The sequence below is a fragment of the Carcharodon carcharias genome, chromosome 8 (assembly GCF_017639515.1).
Source record: "Carcharodon carcharias isolate sCarCar2 chromosome 8, sCarCar2.pri, whole genome shotgun sequence".
In the NCBI taxonomy this organism is placed as follows: domain Eukaryota; kingdom Metazoa; phylum Chordata; class Chondrichthyes; order Lamniformes; family Lamnidae; genus Carcharodon; species Carcharodon carcharias.
In genome coordinates, this window is record NC_054474.1 from 146,176,803 (window position 1) to 146,197,365 (window position 20,563).

Genomic DNA, 20,563 nt, shown 5'->3' on the forward strand with positions numbered 1-20,563 from the left:
AACTAGGGGACACAAATAATAAGGGGTCTCCTTAAGACAGAGATGTGGAGGAATTTCTTCTCTCAGAGAGGGTCGTTAGTCTGTGGAATTCTCTTCCCCAGAGAGCAGGGGAGGCTGGGTCACTGAATATATTTAAGGCTGTTGGACAGATTTTCATAGACAAGGGAATCGAGGGTTACAGGGGACAGACAGGAAAGTGAAGTTGAGGCCACGATCAGCCATGATCTTATTGAATGGTGGGGTAGGCTCGAGGGGCCGAATGGCCTATTCCTGCTCCTATTTCTTATGTTCTAGTTTTCTTTATTTCTTCATCTAAGTCATAAACGTACAACACACAGAATACACTGACATATAATACACAGAGTGAGCAATGCGTCTGTTCGGGGTTCTGCGTGAGCTGCAAATGGACTGAGGCTGTATTCTGACTTTAGAGAAAGAAATCCTAGCCATTTCCTCCAACGTGGACACTGAACAAGTGAAATAATGGGCTGAATTTTCCTGTGGGCAGTGTGTGTGAATGCAGGTCCCGAGCCGGTCCGCAGCCTCGGTTTCCCCCGACTCATTGGGGCCAGCCAAATTCGGCCCAATGATCCACATGCTCAGGTTAATCTGCCAAACACTTTTGTAGACAGAAAATAGTCAAAAAAGCCAGTGAAACAATGAATTTGCTGGAATTGCATAGAATCTACAGCACAGAAACAGGCCATTCAGCCCAACCAGTCCCTGCTGGTGTTTATGTTCTACACGAGCCTCCTCCCAATAAGTGACTGAATTATTGACATCTTCAGGGACAATCTTTCTCCATTCACTTTGTGGAATAGATTTTGAATCAGGAGCAGGTCACATAAATCCCCAGCTATATACTCAGTCACGTTAAATATTATTGGAGCGTGATGAATTGGAGGGGACTGAATGCTTTTCAATTGCTGCAAAATGCGGCTCTGCTCCCTGACCACTGACCCATATCGCACACCATGTAACAGCCGTACTGACACTTCATTGAAATGGGATTTGTGGTTTGCAATCACATTTCCCATTGGTTAACAGCACTCAGTGCAGCCAGCATCAAAGATGGAGGCAGGAATCTGGCTTCAGGCACAGATCTCCTGCAAATATCCCTCTGGGTCTAAGCTCCACATTACAAGACAGACTCTTTCCCAGCAGACTCAGCATCAGATTGTCTGACTTTGTATCAAACCTCAACCTCAGGCAGGGACTGAGCTTCAAACTCCCAGTTTCTGGTTTTCACCCTGTTCCCACTCAGCAAGGAAAAATCCAGCTGCCTCCAAGAAAGAGCAGTGTTGAAGGGAGGGAGTGGGGAAGAGATGGAGAGAGAGAGGGAGAGAGAGAAAGAAAGAGGAGTGGGAGGCGGGGACAGGGAGGGAGGCGGGGAGAGGGGGGGGAGAGAGGGGGAGAGGGTCAAGAGAGAGGGGAGCAGGTGAGAGAAGAGAGGGGAAACGGGAGGGAGTACAGGGAGAAGGGGCGGAAAGGGAGAATGAGAAAGGGGTTGAGATGAGACACAGGGGGAAGAGGGCGAGAGATGAGGGAGAAGGAGAGAGAGAGAAGGGGAGGGGGAGAGACGGAGAGAAGGGGGGTTACGATGGAGAGAGTGTGGGGACGACGGAGAGAGAGAAGGGGGAGAGAGGAGAGAGAGAGGAGAGGAGAGAGAGAGGAGAGAGAGAGGCAGGAGACAGAGAGAGATAGAGGCAGGAGAGAGAGAGAGAGAGAGAGAGTGGGGCAGGAGAGAGGGGGGGCAGGGGAGAGAGAGAGGGAGAGAGGGGGGAGAGAGAGGGGCAGGAGGGAGAGAGAGAGGGGGAGAGAGGGGGGCAGGAGAGAGAGAGGGGAGAGAGAGGGGCAGGAGGGAGAGAGAGAGGGGGAGAGAGAGGGGCAGGAGGGAGAGAGGAGGAGAGAGCGGGCAAGAAAGAGGGGCAGGAGGGAGAGAGAGAGGAGGAGAGAGAGAGGGGCAGGAGGGAGAGAGATGGGGAGAGAGAGAGGGGCAGGAGGGAGAGAGAGAGAGAGAGAAGGGGGAGAGAGAGAGAGAGAGAGCGAGAGAAGGGGGAGAGAGAGAGAGAGAGAGAGAAGGGGGAGAGAGAGAGAGGAGGGGGGAGAGAGAGAGACGAGGGGGAGAGAGAGAGAGAGAAGGGGGAAAGAGAGAGAGAGAAAGAGAAGGGGAGAGAGAGAAAGAGAAGGGGAGAGAGAGAAAGAGAATGGGAGAGAGAGAGAAGAGAGAGCGAGAGAGAGGAGGGGGAGAGAGATAGAAGAGAGAGAGAGAGAGAGACTGAAAGAGAGTGAGAGGGGCAGGAGGGAGAGAGAGGGGCAGGAGGGAGAGAGAGAGGGGAAGAGAGAAGGGCAGGAGGGAGAGAGAGGGGGAGTGAGAGGAGGAGAGAGAGGGGCAGGAGGGAGAGACAGGGGGAGAGAGAGAGGCAGGAGGGAGAGGGGGAGAGAGAGGGGCAGGAGGGAGAGAGAGAGGGGGAGAGAGGGGCAGGAGGGAGAGGGGGAGAGAGAGGGGCAGGAGGGAGAGAGAGAGGAGGAGAGAGAGGGGCAGGAGGGAGAGAGGAGGAGAGAGCGGGCAAGAAAGAGGGGCAGGAGGGAGAGAGAGAGGAGGAGAGAGAGAGGGGCAGGAGGGAGAGAGATGGGGAGAGAGAGAGGGGCAGGAGGGAGAGAGAGAGAGAGAGAAGGGGGAGAGAGAGAGAGAGAGAGAGAAGGGGGGAGAGAGAGAGAGAGAGAGAAGGGGGAGTGAGAGAGAGGAGGGGGGAGAGAGAGAGGAGGGGGAGAGAGAGAGAGAGAAGGGGGAAAGAGAGAGAGAGAAAGAGAAGGGGAGAGAGAGAAAGAGAAGGGGAGAGAGAGAAAGAGAATGGGAGAGAGAGAGAAGAGAGAGCGAGAGAGAGGAGGGGGAGAGAGATAGAAGAGAGAGAGAGAGACTGAAAGAGAGTGAGAGGGGCAGGAGGGAGAGAGAGGGGCAGGAGGGAGAGAGAGGGGGAGAGAGAGGGGCAGGAGGGAGAGAGAGAGGGGAAGAGAGAAGGGCAGGAGGGAGAGAGAGGGGGAGTGAGAGGAGGAGAGAGAGGGGCAGGAGGGAGAGACAGGGGGAGAGAGAGAGGCAGGAGGGAGAGAGGGGGGAGAGAGAGGGGCAGGAGGGAGAGAGAAGTGGAGAGGGAGAGGCAGGAGGGAGAGAGGCAGAAGGGAGAGAAAGAGGGAGAGAGGCAGGGGGAGAGAGAGAGGGGGAGAGAGAGTGGCAGGAGGGACAGAGAGGGGCAGGAGGGAGAGAGGCACGGGGAGAGAGAGGGGGAGGATGGAGTGAGGGGGAGTAGAAAGGGTGAGGGGGAATAGAGAGAGAGGGAAGGGGAGAGAGATAGAGAGGGAGAGAGAGAGATGCAGAGGAGAGAGTGAGGGATGCAGGGGAGAGCAAGAGAGATGAGAGAGAGAGAGAAGGGGATAGAGAGGGGAGCAGGGGGAGAGCTGCGAACAGAGAATGAAGGGGGAGAGAGAGGGGCAGAAAAGGAAGGAGAAAGATGTGGGAATTTGCAAGGGGGTGAAAGAGAGAGGGAGAGAGAAGGGAAAGATTCAGGAGCTCTGCCAAAATCTGCTGATGTGGACCGTTGAGTGGACAGTAAAGTCTAAATGGTCCGAACTGCATGAGGAAGAAAGCGCAGGTGATGAATAACAGAGCTGCTCTGAGCTGATCACAAAGTGACAGTGTCGGACCAGGAGGACCATACAGTCTTTCGGGCCCATCCCCCTATTCAAAATGATCTCCTGCCTGATTTCCTACTTCAACTCCACTTTCTTGCCAGATCCCTATATCACTGAAGTCGAAAACCTATCAGTCTCAGTCTTGAGTATACTCTAGAGCTCCCTCTGATCGACAGTGCCAAAGCAAACTCTCCTTACCTCAGTCCCACGTGAATGATCCCTTTTTCTGAGCCTATGCCCTATGTTCTATATTCTCCAGCCAGGGAACACAACCTCTCAGTATCTACTCCATCAAACCTACCAGAATTTGATACATTTCAACAAGGTCGCCTCTCATTTTTCTAAACTCCTGGGAATATGGAGCCACTCTAGTCAATCTTTCCTCACCCCAGGAATCAATCTACTTGAGCTCCAATTCACCCTCTCCAAGTATATCCCTCCTCCAAAACTGGACACCGTGCTCCAGCTGTGTTCTCACCACAGACCCCTATAATTACAGCAAGACTTCCATATCTTTATATTCCAACCCCCTTATAATATTAATAGATTCCAGCATTTTCCCTACTGCTGATGTCACGATAGCTGTAGTTCCTCGATTTCTCTCCCTGATTCGTAAAGAGCAGGAATTTCACTAAACTGTCCAACACAGCTTGCTCTATGTTTCTGCGTGACTTTGGGTATGAGATCTGTTCCATAGGGACCACTCTCGAGTCCAGGGTACTCTGAAAGACCAGAACCAATACATCCACTATCTCTGCAAACACCTCTTTAAAAACTCTGGGATGTAGGCCATCAGGTCTAAGGGCTTTTAGTCCCATTAATTTCTTCAGTACTTTTTCTTTACACATATTAAATACTTTAGGTTCCTCATTCTCATTAGACCCTAGGTTCCCCACAATTTCCGGTATGTTCTGTGTTTTCCACTGTGAAGCCAGACACAAAATATTTACCTAATGTCTGTCATTTCCTTATTCCATTATCATTTCTCCTTTCTCAGTCCCTGGGGATCTATGTTTGCTTTCACTGCTCTCTCCTTTCTTACATACTTGGAGAAGCTCTTACAATCTGTTTTATAATTGCTAGCTTCTCCTGTCTATCAATTTCTCGGTCATCCATTGCTGACTTTTAAAACCTTCCCAATCCTCAGGGTTAACTACTCTTTTTAGCCACATCATAAGCCTCTTTAAATCTAATATGATCCTGAATGTCTCCAGTTAGCCACTGTTGTAAGACTTTTCCAGTGGAGTCTTTATTTCTCAATGGAATGTATATTTGTTGAGAATTCTAATGTTTTAAAAATGTTTGTCACTGCTTATACTATCATATTCTTTAATCTAATTGCCTAACCTATTTCAACTAGCTCGCGTCTCATACCAATGGAATTGACTTTGCTTAAATTTAAGACCAAAGTTTTGAATTTAACCACATCACTCTCAAACTTAAGAAAATATTCCATCATGTTATGATCACTCTTCCCCAGAGGATCCATCACTATAACAATCACAAATTAACCCTGCCCTCTTTACACAATGCAGAGGGGGATTACTAGGGTTACTGTTGCCTGGGTCCAGAAGAAGGATAAATGGAGCTGGTCTTACCTGGGTATAGCTGTTTGGTTGGAGCACTGAGCTGGGCTGACTTGGTTACTTTATAGGCAACATCGGCAGTCTTCGTTGATTTTCTGTTGGCACAAATACCTATCGTTTTCTGTATTCCTTCGGGGATATTGTGAAGTTCTAGAATCTTCAGGATGTCCACTGGTTCCACTGTTGAAAGAAGGAATAGTGATTACAGTTCAACTGCTGAGTGCCAGATGTCCCCAGGAGCATTTACCTCTCGCCACCCCCCAACCTGCCCCACTACCTCCCCCGACCTGGCCCACCACCTCCCCCGACCTGCCCCACCACCTCCCCCATTCTTCTTTCATTGGCTGATAACAAACAATTCTGTTTTCAATGTTATTTGCAAAACTTATCTCCAAATTTATGAACTGACTGATGGTACAAACCTCAAAGGTTTGATTAAAATGTTTTCTGAACAGTTGAAGCGCTGGAAGCCATAACCCTAGAATGCTACAGAACAGGGGGAGGCCACTCAGCCCATCATGCCTATGCCGGCCCTAGAAGGAGAAATCCAATTGGTCCCATCCCCTTGCTCTTTCCCAAAGTCCTGCAAATTTCTCCTTTTCAAGTATTTGTCCAATTCCCTTTTGAAAGTTCCTATTGAATCTGCTTCCACCGCCCTTTCAGGCAGCGCCTTCCAGATCACAGCAACTCGCTATGTAAAAAAAAACACTCTCTTCATCCCCCCCCCTCTGCTTTGTTTGCTGATTCTCTTCATCTGTGTCCCTCTGGTTCCCGACCCTCCTGCTGCTGGGAAAAGTCCATGATTTGGAACACCTCGATTAAATCCCTCCCCTTAACCTCCTCTGCTATATGGAGCATTAACTGAAGTCCCTCATCCCTGGGAAGAAGAAAAAGATCAGAATAACATGCTTGAATTATCTTAAACCCCCTGATTGGGTCACCCTTCATTCTTCTGAACCCGGGAGAATAGGAGCCTGGACTGTGCAACCACACCTCATAATCGAGCCCTTTTGGCCCTGGGCATCATTCTGATGAATGGATGCTGCACCCACTACAATGTCGTCATGACAACAGTCACACACTTCGCTGACGGCAGTTCTCTTCGAGATCTTAAACTACACATTATTAGTGAAAGCCATTCTTCATTTCTAAATATCAGTCCTGATGTGTGGTGCCCTGGATTGAACACAATGCTACAGATGTGGTCCACCCAGAGCTTTATATTAACTCAAGTATAGCTCCCTTCTTTCTGGACTCCAGCCCTCGAAATGAAGGAAACATTCCTTTTGTCTTGTCAATGGTTTGATAAGGCGAAAGTCCATGATGGAATCATCAATCAGGGACTCTGGATTGAGCAGGCCTGATTGTTAGGCCTGGTAGGGATTTCCCAGGACAGTTAACAAACATCAAACCCTCAACTCCAAGTTCCCTTCAGATCTGGGTTTCTGTTCACAGCTGTACTCATCTTTCAGCCAATCCAACATCAAGGGGCTCACAGAGCAAAGAAACAAGCCTGAGCTCTTGCAAATCAAGCTCAGGAATCAGGATTGAAGTTACAACAAATAAATCACAACTTGGTAAATATATAAGTAGTACTGCACTCTCCCTCTGATATGGTCCAGCCCGTGCATGTCTCAGTGTCAGCTCCTGTATGGTCCGTGTGTGTATCTCAGTGTCAATTCCTGTACGGTCCGTGTGTGTGTGTCTCAGTGACAGCTCCTGTACAGTCCGTGTGTGTGTGTCTCAGTGTCAGCTCCTGTACGGTCCGTGTGTGTGTGTCTCAGTGTCAGTTCCTGTACGGTCCGTGTGTGTGTGTCTCAGTGAAAGCTCCTGTACAGTCCGTGTGTGTGTCTCAGTGTCACCTCCTGTACGGTCCATGTCTGTGTGTGTCTCAGTGTCAGCTCCTGTACAGTCCGTGTGTGTGTCTCAATGTCAGCTCCTGTACGGTCCATCTGTGTGTGTCTCAATGTCAGCTCCTGTATGGTCCATGTGTGTGTGTCTCAATGTCAGCTCCTGTATGGTCCATGTGTGTGTCTCAGTGTCAGCTCCTGTACAGTCCGTGTGTGTGTGTCTCAGTGTCAGTTCCTGTACGGTCCGTGTGTGTGTGTCTCAGTGTCAGCTCCTGTCCGGTCCGTGTGTGTGTGTCTCAGTGTCAGCTCCTGTACGGTCCTTGTGTGTGTGTCTCAGTGTCAGCTTCTCTCTGAACCCCATCACCGATCCCACCCACATGTCTACCTGCAGTGCACCTGGCTGTGGGTTACTGTCTTGTTTCTGTGAATCAGAGGAATTCCACAGGCCCAGTGACTTTGAAAATAGAAGAAATAGCTTTGAACGAGCAGCTGCTGACTGGTAACTGTCAGCTGTAACAAAGCTGTTCATTCTCCCAGGCTATTTGTTTAAGGCCTGCAGGACACACTGCTGAACCAGACTGCCTGTCAGTCACTTGGTTTAGCTCTGTGAAACACAGGCACTCCATTCCTGCCTTTGTTCCAATTGGATCTTCCTCTCTCGGCCTAGAATACACTGCCAGGCAATGTCACTTTGCTTAACAACTGGTACTGATCATATAGGAAGACGCCAGGTCTGTTCACGTGAAGGTGATGATCAGACAGGATTTGTGTCGCATTCATTTCAGACATTTTAAGTTTTTATTTTCAATCCTCTATTAAACCTTCCTCTCTGACCATGCTATCCATCACTTTTCCTAACATCTCCACTGGTGGAATTCCCGCCAAGATCAATGGAGTTTAGAATGGCTCACTGCATTTTACAGCCCTCTTCCCACCACTACAGGGCCGGCAAACTCCAGCCCATGTGTCACTCACCGTCAAATTCTATCTGATTAACACACCTAGGAATATATTACCAAGTTACAGATGATATAGAATCACAAGCTATTGTTGATTAAAAAGTTACAGCAGAACACCTGAACACAAATTCTCCCAAAGCCCTGTGAGTGAGTGTGAACGAGAGTGCCGATTTCACTATATCATGACTCAGATTATAAAGTACATGCACTTCACACTAATCTTCACATAGGCACATCCTTCTCCCTCAACCACCTCTGGTAGGTGACATAATATCCCAGTGAGAGTCAGTGTGTGTGGGACCCGTACAACAGTGAGAGTCAGTGTGTGTGGGACCCGTACCCCAGTGAGAGTCGGTGAATGTGGGACCTGTACCCCAGTTAGAGTCAGTGTGTGATGGACCCGTACCCCAGTGAGAGTCAGTGTGTGTGGGACCCGTACCCCAGTGAGGGTCAGTGTGTGTGGGACCCGTATCCCAGTGAGAGTCAGTGTGTGTGGAACTGTACTCAGTGAGAGTCAGTGTGTGTGGGACCCGTACCCCAGTGAGAGTCAGTGTGTGTGGAACTGTACTCAGTGAGAGTCAGTGTGTGTGGGACCCATACCCCAGTGAGAGTCAGTGTGTGTGGGACCCGTACCCCAGTGAGAGTCAGTGTGTGTGGGACCCGTACCCCAGTGAGAGTCAGTGTGTGTGGGACCCGTACCCCAGTGAGAGTCAGTGTGTGTGGGACCCGTACCCCAGTGAGAGTCAGTGTGTGTGGGACCCGTACCCCAGTGAGGGTCAGTGTGTGTGGGACCCGTATCCCAGTGAGAGTCAGTGTGTGTGGAACTGTACTCAGTGAGAGTCAGTGTGTGTGGGACCCGTACCCCAGTGAGAGTCAGTGTGTGTGGAACTGTACTCAGTGAGAGTCAGTGTGTGTGGGACCCATACCCCAGTGAGAGTCAGTGTGTGTGGGACCCGTACCCCAGTGAGAGTCAGTGTGTGTGGGACCCGTACCCCAGTGAGAGTCAGTGTGTGTGGGACCCGTACCCCAGTGAGAGTCAGTGTGTGTGGGACCCGTACCCCAGTGAGAGTCAGTGTGTGTGGGACCCGTACCCCAGTGAGAGTCAGTGTGTGTGGGACCCATACCCCAGTGAGAGGCAGTATGTGTGGGACCCGTACCCCAGTGAGAGTCAGTGTGTGATGGACCCGTACCCCAGTGAGAGTCAGTGTGTGTGGGACCCGTACCCCAGTGAGAGTCAGTGTGTGATGGACCCGTACCCCAGTGTGAGTCAGTGTCTGTGGGACCCGTACCCCAGTAAGAGTCAGTGTGTGATGGACCCGTACCCCAGTGAGAGTCAGTGTGTGATGGACCCGTACCCCAGTGAGAGTCAGTGTGTGATGGACCCGTACCCCAGTGAGAGTCAGTGTGTGATGGACCCGTACCCCAGTTAGAGTCAGTGTGTGTGGGACCCGTACCCCAGTGAGAGTCAGTGTGTGTGGGACCCGTACCCCAGTGAGAGTCAGTGTGTGATGGACCCGTACCCCAGTGAGAGTCAGTGTGTGATGGACCCGTACCCCAGTGAGAGTCAGTGTGTGTGTGACCCGTACCCCAGTAAGAGTCAGTGTGTGTGGGACCCGTACCCCAGTGAGAGTCAGTGTGTGTGGGACCCGTACCCCAGTGAGAGTCAGTGTGTGTGGGACCCGTACCCCAGTGAGAGTCAGTGTGTGATGGACCCGTACCCCAGTGAGAGTCAGTGTGTGTGGGACCCGTACCCCAGTGAGAGTCAGTGTGTGTGGGACCCGTACCCCAGTGAGAGTCACTAGTCTGAAGTTTTCTCACATCAGGTAGCTCAGTGGGAATGAGTGGAGCAGTCGTGGAGCTGACCGCCACCTGCGATTGGCTCCGCACCGCCATTTTACACGGGTGAGCCAATTAAGGCCCGCCCAGCATAAGGGCGGGAGCGGTAGCGCTGAGCATTCCTGTGCGGGCGGGGGGAGGAGGGAGGGGCCAGGGCTCTTTCACATTTTTATTTATGGTGCCCAGATATGATGACGGGGCCTGAGCCATCCTGCCCGCCCCACCTCAAAACACTTTGGACAAACCCCAACGACATAACTAACAAGGTCAGCATTACACAACACTGCATGAATTCCCACCGCCCAATAGAGCGGGAAACATTTCCTGTTCCCAACCCCGGAATAGAAAATTCCACCCGTGCTTTTTTTTGCCAGACAAATCCGAGGAAAATGTCGCGAACACCCCCAGGATCTCTTCATTAAATTCACTGAGTGTGTAAATTGTGAGGATCTGTGGATTGATTTGGATTTCCAAGAAATTTCACCACATTCCTGCATTTGCTTCACGATGATATGACTGTCACTGTTTTGAGTGGGAGATCTGAAACGGACGCTTTTAAAATCGGTACTGGTATCAGGCAAGACTGTGCGATAGCCACCTTATGATTTACAATCTACCCAACAGTGACTATTCACCTCATCAAAGACCAACTGCCCTCTGGGGTAAGTATTAAATACCACCCCAATGGAAAACTCTCTAACCTCAGCTGCCTCCATGCCAAATCTCAAAAATTCGCTGCTTCAGACGGACCTGATCTACAGATTGAGGATGATGCAGTCTCGTTGTTCACTCTGCACCAGATTTACAAGACACTGTCCATCTCTTCAATTCTGCACACAAGGGACTCAGCCTGTCCTTGAATGTTGTCAAAACTAAACTCATATCAACCCACGCCTGGTCAGCCAAATATTCCACCTCCCATCTCTGTTGAAGGAGAGACTCTGGAGTATGTTCAGCACATCCCATACCTTGGCAGCCACCTCTCCCAAAAGGCTGTCATTGACGAGGAGATCGAACAGCGGATCAGCTGCACCAGCTCCGCCTTCTACAAACGACACCAGCGAGTGTTTAACAACAAAGGCCTCCACAAGTCAACTGAAGTCCTAATGTACAGAGCAGTTGTTGTCACCACACTCCTGTACTGCAGTGAGACCGGGACTGTGTGTCAGCGACACATTAGAGCACTAGAGAAATTCCATCGGCAGTGCTTCCGCCATATCCTCTGGATTCGGAGGACCGTCGAACACACACTAGTGTCCTTCTTGAAGCCGGCTCCATAAGCATTTGGGCAAAACTCCTGCAGAATCAGCTTCCATGGACTGGATGCTGTGTCTTGATGGTTGAAAAGCGTCTCTCTGCTACTCCTGTTTTCTCAACTCTCAAACAGCCAGTGTTCCGGGGAGGACAAAGGAAACACTTCGACAACACTCCAACTCTTCTCGAAACACGGCGACAACTTATCCATCGAGCTGCTTCTCGCCTTGAGTCACAACGTCTTAAAGATGAGGCAGAGTGGGACAGAGAAGGAAAGAAAAGGAAGAAAATCCTGCACTCCGGGTCCCACTGCCTCATGGGACGTCCTGCCCCATGTGTTCAGAGATCTGTGAGTCAAGAACTGGCCTGTTCAGTCACTTACTGCAAAGGCTATGGGCCCTGACAATATTCTGCCAATAGTACTGAAGACTTGTGCTCCAGAACTTGCCGCGCCCCTAGCCAAGCTGTTCCAGCACAGCTACAATACTGCCATCTACCCAGCAATGTGGAAAATTACCCAGGTAATCCTGCACACAAAAAAAGGGCAAATCCAATCTGGCCAATTACCACCCGGTCAGTTTACTCTCGATCATCAGTAAAGTGATGGAAGGGGTCATCAATAACGCCAACAAACGGCATTTCCTTAGCAATAAACTGCTGATGCTCAGTTTGGGTTCCACCAGGGCCACTCAGCTCCTGACCACATGACAGCCTTGGTTCAAATATGGACAAAAGAGCTGAACTCCCAAGATGAGAGTGACTGCCCTTCACATCAAGGCAGCATCTGACCGAGTGTGGCATTAAGGAGCCCGAGCAGAACTGGAGCCAATGGGAATCAGGGGGAAAACTCTCCGCTGGTTGGAGTCATACCTAGCACAAAGGAAGATGGTTGCGGTTGTTGGAGGTCAGTCATCTCAGCCCCAGGACATCACTGCAGGAGTTCCTCAGGGTAGTGTCCTAGGCCCAACCATCTTCAGCTGCTTCATGAATGACCTTCCTTCCATCATTAGGTCAGAAGTGGGGATGTTCGCTGATGATTGCACAGTGTTCAGTGCCATTCACAACTCCTCAGATACTGAAGCAGTCCATGTCCAAATGCAACAAGATCTGGACAATATCCAGGCTTGGACTGACAAGTGGCAAGTAACACTCACGCCACACAAGTGTCAGGCAATGACCATCTCCAACAAGAGAATCTAATCATCTCCCCTTGATGTTCAATGGCATTACCCTTTCTGAATCACCCACTGTCAAAATCCTGGGGGTTACCACTGACCAGAAACAGGACTAGCCATATCAATACTGTGGCTACAAGAGCAGGTCAGAGGCTGGGAATTCTGCAGTGAGTAACTCACTTTCTGACTCCCCAAAGCCTGTCCACCATCTACAAGGCACAAGTCAGGAGTGTGAGGGAATACTCCCCACTTGCCTGGATGAGTCCAGCTCCCACAACACTCAAGAAGCTTGTCACCATTCTGGACAAAGCAGCCCGCTTGATTGGCACCACATCCACAAACATTCACTCCCTCCAAATACTGATGCACAGTAGCAGCAGTGTGTACCATCTACAAGATGCACTGCAGCAACTCACCAAGGCTCGTCCGACAGGACCTTCCAAACCTGTGACCCCTACCATCTAGAAGGACAAGGACAGCAGGCGCATGGGGACACCACCACCTGGAAGTTCCCCCCCAAGTCACTTATCATCCTGACTTGGAAATATATCGCCGTTCCTTCACTGTCGCTGGGTCAAAATCCTGGAACTCCCTCCCTAACAGCACTGTGGGTGTACCTACACCACATGGCCTGCAGCGGTTCAAGAAGGCAGCTCACCACCACCTTCGCATGGCAAATTAGGCTATGCCAGCCGGGCCAGTGATGGCCATGTCATGTGAAAGAATAAAAAGGTGGTCCAAGACAGAAATCCATGACCCTGAGGAGATATCATCCTCGAGTCAACGGATAGCCGATGACAAAGGACAAGAAGAGACTCACGTCACAAGATGGCGAGTGCCAGTACTTAAAGAGAAAGGGGAGAAACCTTGCTGAAAGTGGTTATGTGTGTCGTGGGAATGAGAATTTCCAGAAAAAGCCTACACTTGCTTCAAAAGGCCCTCACACAGAGAGAGCTGTAAAGCCTGTTCAGCTCCTGTGGGCGGTTAACTATTCCAAATAACCTAACGGAAATGTCAAAGGCAAAATGTGTAATAAACATCATTTATCTCCTACCCTGGCCATAAAGGGCATGGTTGTTTAAATATCCTGAGTCGCACTACATGGAATGAACAGATTTTTTCACTTGAGCTCAACAGTCCCAGTAAAATCCTTGGAGAATAATACTCACGGAACAGATCATGTTGCCTAAGATTCTGCCATTGCACTTGACAGAGAACTCAGGAAATTAGAAGCTGGCATAGGCCATTTGGCCACTCGGACTTGCTCCGTAATTCAATACAATCATGGCTGACCTTCAACCTCACCAATTCCACTTTCCGGTCCTATCTCCATATTCCTCAGTTCCTTTAGTGCACAAGCATCTGTCAGTCTCTATCTTGAATATACTCAATGCCTGAGCATCCACAGCTCTCTGGGGTAGAGAATTCCAAAGATTCACAAACATCTGAGTTCCTCATCTCAGTTTGAAGTAGCCAACCCCTTATCCCGAGACTGTGACCCTGTGATTTGTGGGGGAAGCAGCCTCCCAGCAGCAACTCAATCAAGCCCCTTAAGAATTTTACAGGTTTCATTGAGATCACCTGTCATTCTTCTAAATTCTAGGGAATACAGACACATCCTATTCAATGTGTCTTGGTAAAATAACCATCTAATCCCTGGAATCATCTAATGAACATTCGTCGCATCCCCTACAGGGCTAGTATCTCCTTCCCTAGGTAAAGAGACCAACACTGTAGACAGCACTCCAGGTGTGGTCACACCAATCTCTTTCTAATTGTAATAAGACTTCTTTACTCTTATACTCCAATCCCTTTGTAACAAATATTAAGTCAACATTTGTTTGCCTGACCTATCTATATGGTAACTTTCTACCATTCATCTCAGTCCCATTGAATCCAACATTCTCTAGTCCTCACCATGGAAGAAACTAAAGTGAATAACTTCACACTTCCCACATTTTATTTTCATGAGGACACCATCCAAAACTCCCCTTTCTTCATTCCCTTACCAATAGCAAGGGTCCTGACATCCTCGTGGACCAGCACAGCCCAAAATGCGCACAATGACCCAGGGTAGCACCACCTTTGAAAGGTGCTATACAAATGCCAGTCTTTCTTTGTCTCTTATCACTCAGATTCTGCAATGTAGATGCACCATTACAAAAACTTCCAGGAAATTCTGAGCCACTGAGTTAATTCACACAGATGCATGGTGTCTGCCATGAATCCCAGCTATAACTGTCCCCTCCCTGATCCCACAGCAGCCCGGGGTAGGATGGGGCGGCCAGTCCGATTGTGATTCCGGGGCCTGGTAAAGCCTGGGATCAGGACTCCTGCCTCCTGTCTGTGAACAGACACGGAATGGGAAAATGCAGGAATCGTGAATGGACAATCTCAGCAATGGCAGCAGAAGAGAAATACCTAAAAAAAATTCATCAGGAAACTGAGACAAATAAATGAGATATTAAATAATGCTTTGACAGCACATTCCAATGGTGAGGTGACAAAACTGGTGTAAGGCGTTTGGAAATTGGGGGAGGTGAATTTACCTCTGACTTCGCATCAGCATGTTCCCATTTCTCTCCTCTGTACCTATTTGCTAACTGGTTGATAAACTCACATGAACTCACACGCTGCTAACGGTCCAAAGCTGAAAGTAAACTGCAGTTTCCCTTGGAGTGAGATATGGCTGCATTTCCAATAACAGTTCCATCTTGGTGTCCAGCCAGGTTAGGAGCTGTCAAGCAGGAAGCTCTCCTTTCATCTTCTCCCTCTAGCCTGTCAGATGACGGTATTGGACATTACTGAGTGTTTCACAAGGCAGCTGGGGTAAAGTAGTGGGGTGTTTATTTGACCAGATTAGTAATAAAGAAAGCTGGGCTAATAAACATTAGGACGTGGAAGTGCATGATCCAATTGACCAATCAGTGATCAATCGCTATCAATAAGTTTACAACTGATCCAGACATGAGGTGAGGAAAACCTCCAGTGGGGGGAGAGATTCGGGGAAAACAGGACCAAAACTCCTTGTTCCTTCCCAAGCCACACTTTATTTTAAACCACAATATTTATAGCACAGAAATAGGACATAAGACCCAGCAGGTCCACACTGCTTGTGTTCTTGGTACGCTCTACATGAGCCTCTTCATCTCATCCTATCAGCATATCCTTCTATTCCTTTCTCCCTCGTGAGTTTATCAAGCTTCTATATATATCCAATATCTATACTGTTCATCTCAGCCTGTGGGAGCGAGTTCCACATTCTCAGCGCTCTCTGGGTATAGGAGTTTCTCCTGAATCCCCGATTGAATTAGAGTTTTAGTGACCATCTTATGCTGATGGTCACTAACTCCCATGAAATGCTCAAGTTACCTTTTTACTCTATTTCTAAATGTTATTTTCCGAAAGGGTTCCATCTGGTTCCTTGGAATGAGTTAGTATGAACTTCTCCCGTTATCTCCCTTGGAGCCCTTTCCTTAGATTACCCTCTCCAGAAAATGTTAAATCCATAACAACATATATTACAGGCTGGGGGGAATCGAGAATTAAAAATAGCTAATCGATACGTGTAAAGCCCATGATGCTACATGGGGAGGGGGGGATGGGGTGGTCAGCAGAGTCGGGGGAGCAGGGGTGAGCAACGCCAAGGGTGTGGGGGTGAGCAGAATCGGGCATGCTGGGGTGAGGGGAGGAATGAGCTGTGCTGGTGCTGGGGGTGGGGTGGGGGGTGGGGGCGGGGAATGAGCAGAATCGGGGGTCGTGGGGGTAAACAGTGCCGTGGGTGCCAGTTTGGGGGTGGGCGATGAGCAGAATCAGGGGTGTGGGGGTGAGCAGCGCCATGGGTGCTGGGGTGGGGATGGGTGTCGGGGGAGGATGTGCAGAGTCGGGGGTGTGGGAGTGAGCAGTGCCATGGGTGCTGGGGTGGGGATGGGTGAGCAGGGTCGGGGGAGTGGGTGGGGTGGTGATGAGCTGTCACAGAGGTACAGGCGGGATGTGAGGTGGTGATCAGGATTGTGTGTGGGGAGGGGGAGAGTGATGGGTGTGCCGGCACGCTTCTGCATTGATTGAAAGCCAAAAACACCAAAAACAGCTGTCAATAAATCCAGGTAAGAATCGGTATAAGTCCCAGGCAAACAAACCAAGTCATAACATTGAGTCCCAGGGACACAATCAGCAAGGCTCCCATAGAGTCAATTCTGGCAAACTAGAAGTCCTGGGCTTGATGTAAATCAGCTGCCAGGAACTCGCGCTATCATTGAGACCCTCAACAGCGGTGATCGTCTCAATGGTCACAGTTGTTGGGGCAGAAAGGTCCGGTCCAATGATTGTGGATTTGTTGGATTGTCTTTAAAATCTTCACCTGGTCAGTAAAATAAAAGCAAAATACTGCGGCCGCTGGAAATCTGAAATAAAAGCAGCAAATGCTGAAAAAACTCAACAGGCCTGGCAGCGTCTGTGGATAGAGAAACAGAGTTAACGTTTCGAATCCAATATGACTCTTCTTCAGAGCGGGGGAGAGGTAAAAATGCAATGGGTTTGTTGTTGATAATGGGTGGGGGGGCAGGGTGTGGGGTGCAGGTGGAGGTTAATTGACAAAGATGTCATGGAATACAATGGTCCAGAGTAGATGCTAATAGCAGAATAAAGGTCAAGACAAGATACAGGCTAGCACTTAAAAATTCCATTTTGAATTTTTTCTTCCCCCAAGCTGCTGCATTGTTCCAGCGAAGCCCAACGCAAACTGGAGGAACAGCACCTCATCTTCCGACTAGGCACTTTACAGCCTTCCAGAATTAACATTGAGTTCAACAACTTCAGATCATGAACTCTCTCTTCCATTTTGATGTTTTTTCCCCCAGTGCCAGTCTATATCTCGTTCTCATGTTTTTGCTTTCAGACAGTGCTGCCCCTTTCTCTGTCATTAGCACATTCTGCTAGTTCGCTTTCGAACAGTCTTGACCTTTATTCTGCTATTAACACCTACTCCAGGCAAAAGCTTTGGTCTTTAATATCAACATTAGCACTCCGTTTGTCTTGTGTTCCATGACCTTTTTGTCATTTACCTCTCCTGACCTCCAACCGATCCCTGACCTTTTAAAACAAAAACAGAATTACCTGGAAAAACTCAGCAGGTCTGGCAGCATCGGCGGAGAAGAAAAGAGTTGACGTTTCGAGTCCTCATGACCCTTCGACAGAACTTGCGTGACCTTTTACTTTATCCACCTGCCCCTCCCCCCTTTCTCAACAGCAGAAAACCCATACATTCCTACCTCCCTTCAGTTCAGAAGAAGAGTCATACATGCTCGAAACGATAACTCTGTTTGTCTCTCCACAGGTGCTGCCAGACCTGCTGAGTTTTTCCAACATTTTCTCTTTTTAATTCACCAGTTCACTAATGTCCTTAAGGGAATGATCTGCCAGCCTTACTCAGTCTGGGCCTAAATGAAATACCAGACTGACAGCAACATGGCTGAGCCCTAACTCATCTCTGAAACGATCACTCAGTTTATATCAAACTCACTACCAGCAGCTTTAAGGGAGCAGCTCACCACCAGCACCTGAGGGCAACTAGGGATAGGCAATAAATGGTGGTCTTGCCAGTGATGACCACATCCTAAGAATATTTTTCTAGGCCACGTGCCAAAAAACAATACCGTAAAATAAGCAGGAAAAAAAATGAACCCTTAGAGACTGAGCACACATTTCAGAGAAGAACATGCAATGTCTTTAACACACAAACTCTCTGATACTGTACATTTCAGAGATTTGAACTGAGGGTAATGTGACACTGAGACAATGAGTGTTTGAGGAAAGGGCAGTGAAGGTTTGGGTGATAGTGTGGGTTTTAAAGTTTTGAATGGAGTAGCGGAAAAGAGGGAGATCTAGAGAACAGAATGTAGGTAACAGAAACCTCTGTTAGCAAAGGTAGAGTAGCTAAGGGTAGAGATGGTACATGGGTGAACTACTGAAAATATGTCAGCTTCATGGCCATGGTCTTTGTTTTCTATCCATGTCTCTCTCTCTCTCTTTCTCTGTGTTTCTCTCTTTCCCTCTTACTTCACCCATTACAGACATTCTTATGAAGCATGTTCATTGTTTATCCTGGGAGTGACGTCCTTTAGTAAGTTTAGGAAGGGAATGGGGTTGGGATTCTAATGATTTATGAAAAAGGGGCTTCAATTTTAGGGACCTTTGGAAATCTTAAGGAACATTGATTGGATTGCTGTGATTTTTATGACTTTATTGTCTCGTTAATTATTTTAAACGCACTGAAATAATTTTTAATGTATATTTAACAAGTCAGATTTTGGTGATGATGGTGACGTAAATTTAGTTCTTCATGTAGGTGTGATTATCAATAACACTGTGCCTGCAATGGATTTCCAAATGGACAACACACGGGAATATTTATATTTGTTAGTAAATTGCAGGGTGGCGGGGGTGGGGGGGGGGGGGGGGGGGCGGCGGGGATGAGAGGAGGAGGGGTAGCGGGATGTGGGGGGGTGGCAGGGTGTGGGGGGATTGTGATATTCAGGAGTCTGGAAATATAAAACCAAAGATGATAGGAGGGGCCCTGATTTGAGACCCTCTGCACACAGGTACTGAACTGAGTTGTCCAGCACTACGCGGAGAGGTTGCACATCTCAGCATTGCCACATCACCGAAACTAAAAGCACAGAGTCCCAAAGGGAAAGTCTGAGCAACAGCATCCATCCCATTCACATCCCACACATTATCCCTTCTACCTACCAATCCCATCCCAGGTTAACCCTGTATCCTTCCATCTGATCCCACATGTTAACATTGTGCCCCCCACTCCCCATCCCACACGTTAACATTGTGCCCCCCCAACCCGTCCCACACGTTAACATTGTGCCCCCTCCCTCTATGTCCCACACGTTAATATTGTGCCCCCCCTCCCTGTCCCACACGTTAACATTGTGTCCCCCCGCCGTACCACACGGTAACATTGTGCCCCCCCTCCCCGTACCACACGTTAACATTGTGCCCCCCCTCCCCGTACCACACGTTAACATTGTGCCCCCCCCTCCCCGTACCACACGTTAACATTGTGCCCCCCCCTCCCCGTACCACACGTTAACATTGTGCCCCCCTCTCTCCCCCTCCGACACATTAACATTGTGCCTCCCCCTCCCCTACCACACGTTAACATTGTGCCCCCCCCCTCCCCGTACCACACGTTAACATTGTGCCCCCCTCTCTCCCCCTCCGACACATTAACATTGTGCCTCCCCCTCCCCTACCACACGTTAACATTGTGCCCCCCCAACCCGTCCCACACGTTAACATTGTGCCCCCCCTCCCCTTCCCACACGTTAACATTGTGCCCCCCCCCTCCCCGTCCCACATGTTAACATTGTGCCCCCCCCTCCCCGTCCCACATGTTAACATTGTGCCCCCCCCTCCCCTACCACACGTTAACATTGTGCCCCCCCCTCCCCGTCCCACACGTTAACATTGTGCCCCCCCCTCCCCGTCCCACACGTTAACATTGTGCCCCCCCCTCCCCGTCCCACACGTTAACATTGTGCCCCCCCAACCCGTCCCACACGTTAACATTGTGCCCCCCTCTCCCCGTCCCACACGTTAACATTGTGCCCCCCCTCCTCTTCCCACACGTTAATATTGTGCCCCCCCTCTCCATCCCACACGTTAACATTGTGCCCCCTCCTCCCCGTCCCACACGTTAATATTATGCCCTCCCTCTCTCCCTGTCCCATAAAGTTGTTCTTTCCCATATCCTTCAACATATCCAAATCTCCCTCTTTTGCCCTCAATACCTGATATTACTGTCCTCTCTCACTCTCCGATCTTTCAATCATCCTTCCAGCAAAAGACCTTTCAGCTGCTTCCTGAATTTACCACCACACTCCCCGTTCTGCCCCCTCCTTGGGCAGTCAATCCCACACATTCCCCAGCCTCTGTGTGAAGTTCAATTTAAACCTCTCTGTCCCTTTTCTGAATTTTGATTTTGCTCCCAGTCAGAGTTTTTGGACGCATAAAATAATTTATCAAGATTCAAATTTTCATGCTGTTAGAACCTTAACTTGATAATGTGACCCCCTGAGACTTGTTTCCTCAAGGGCTGTGTTAAGGATCAGACAAAGAGAGAGAGAGTGAGAGAGAGCAACTTTTACATCAGAGAGGCCACAGACTCTAAGACACAAAGCAGAGAGCAGACAGAATAAAGT

General features: G+C 49.2%; 1 protein-coding gene across 4 annotated transcripts in view; it reads right to left on the minus strand.

Moving 5' to 3' along the window:
* The window catches only part of col5a1 (procollagen, type V, alpha 1), a 367,061-nt gene that overhangs the window by 228,213 nt on the left and 118,285 nt on the right, over positions 1–20,563 (minus strand). For all 4 annotated transcript variants that reach the window (XR_005943793.1, XM_041193587.1, XM_041193586.1 and 1 more), the window contains exon 2: positions 5,289–5,456. Coding sequence is in view for 3 of the 4 variants with exons in the window: in XM_041193587.1 (XP_041049521.1) it covers positions 5,289–5,456 (168 nt within the window). In the remaining variant the exon portion in view is untranslated. The remainder of the gene's footprint in view (positions 1–5,288; positions 5,457–20,563) is intronic.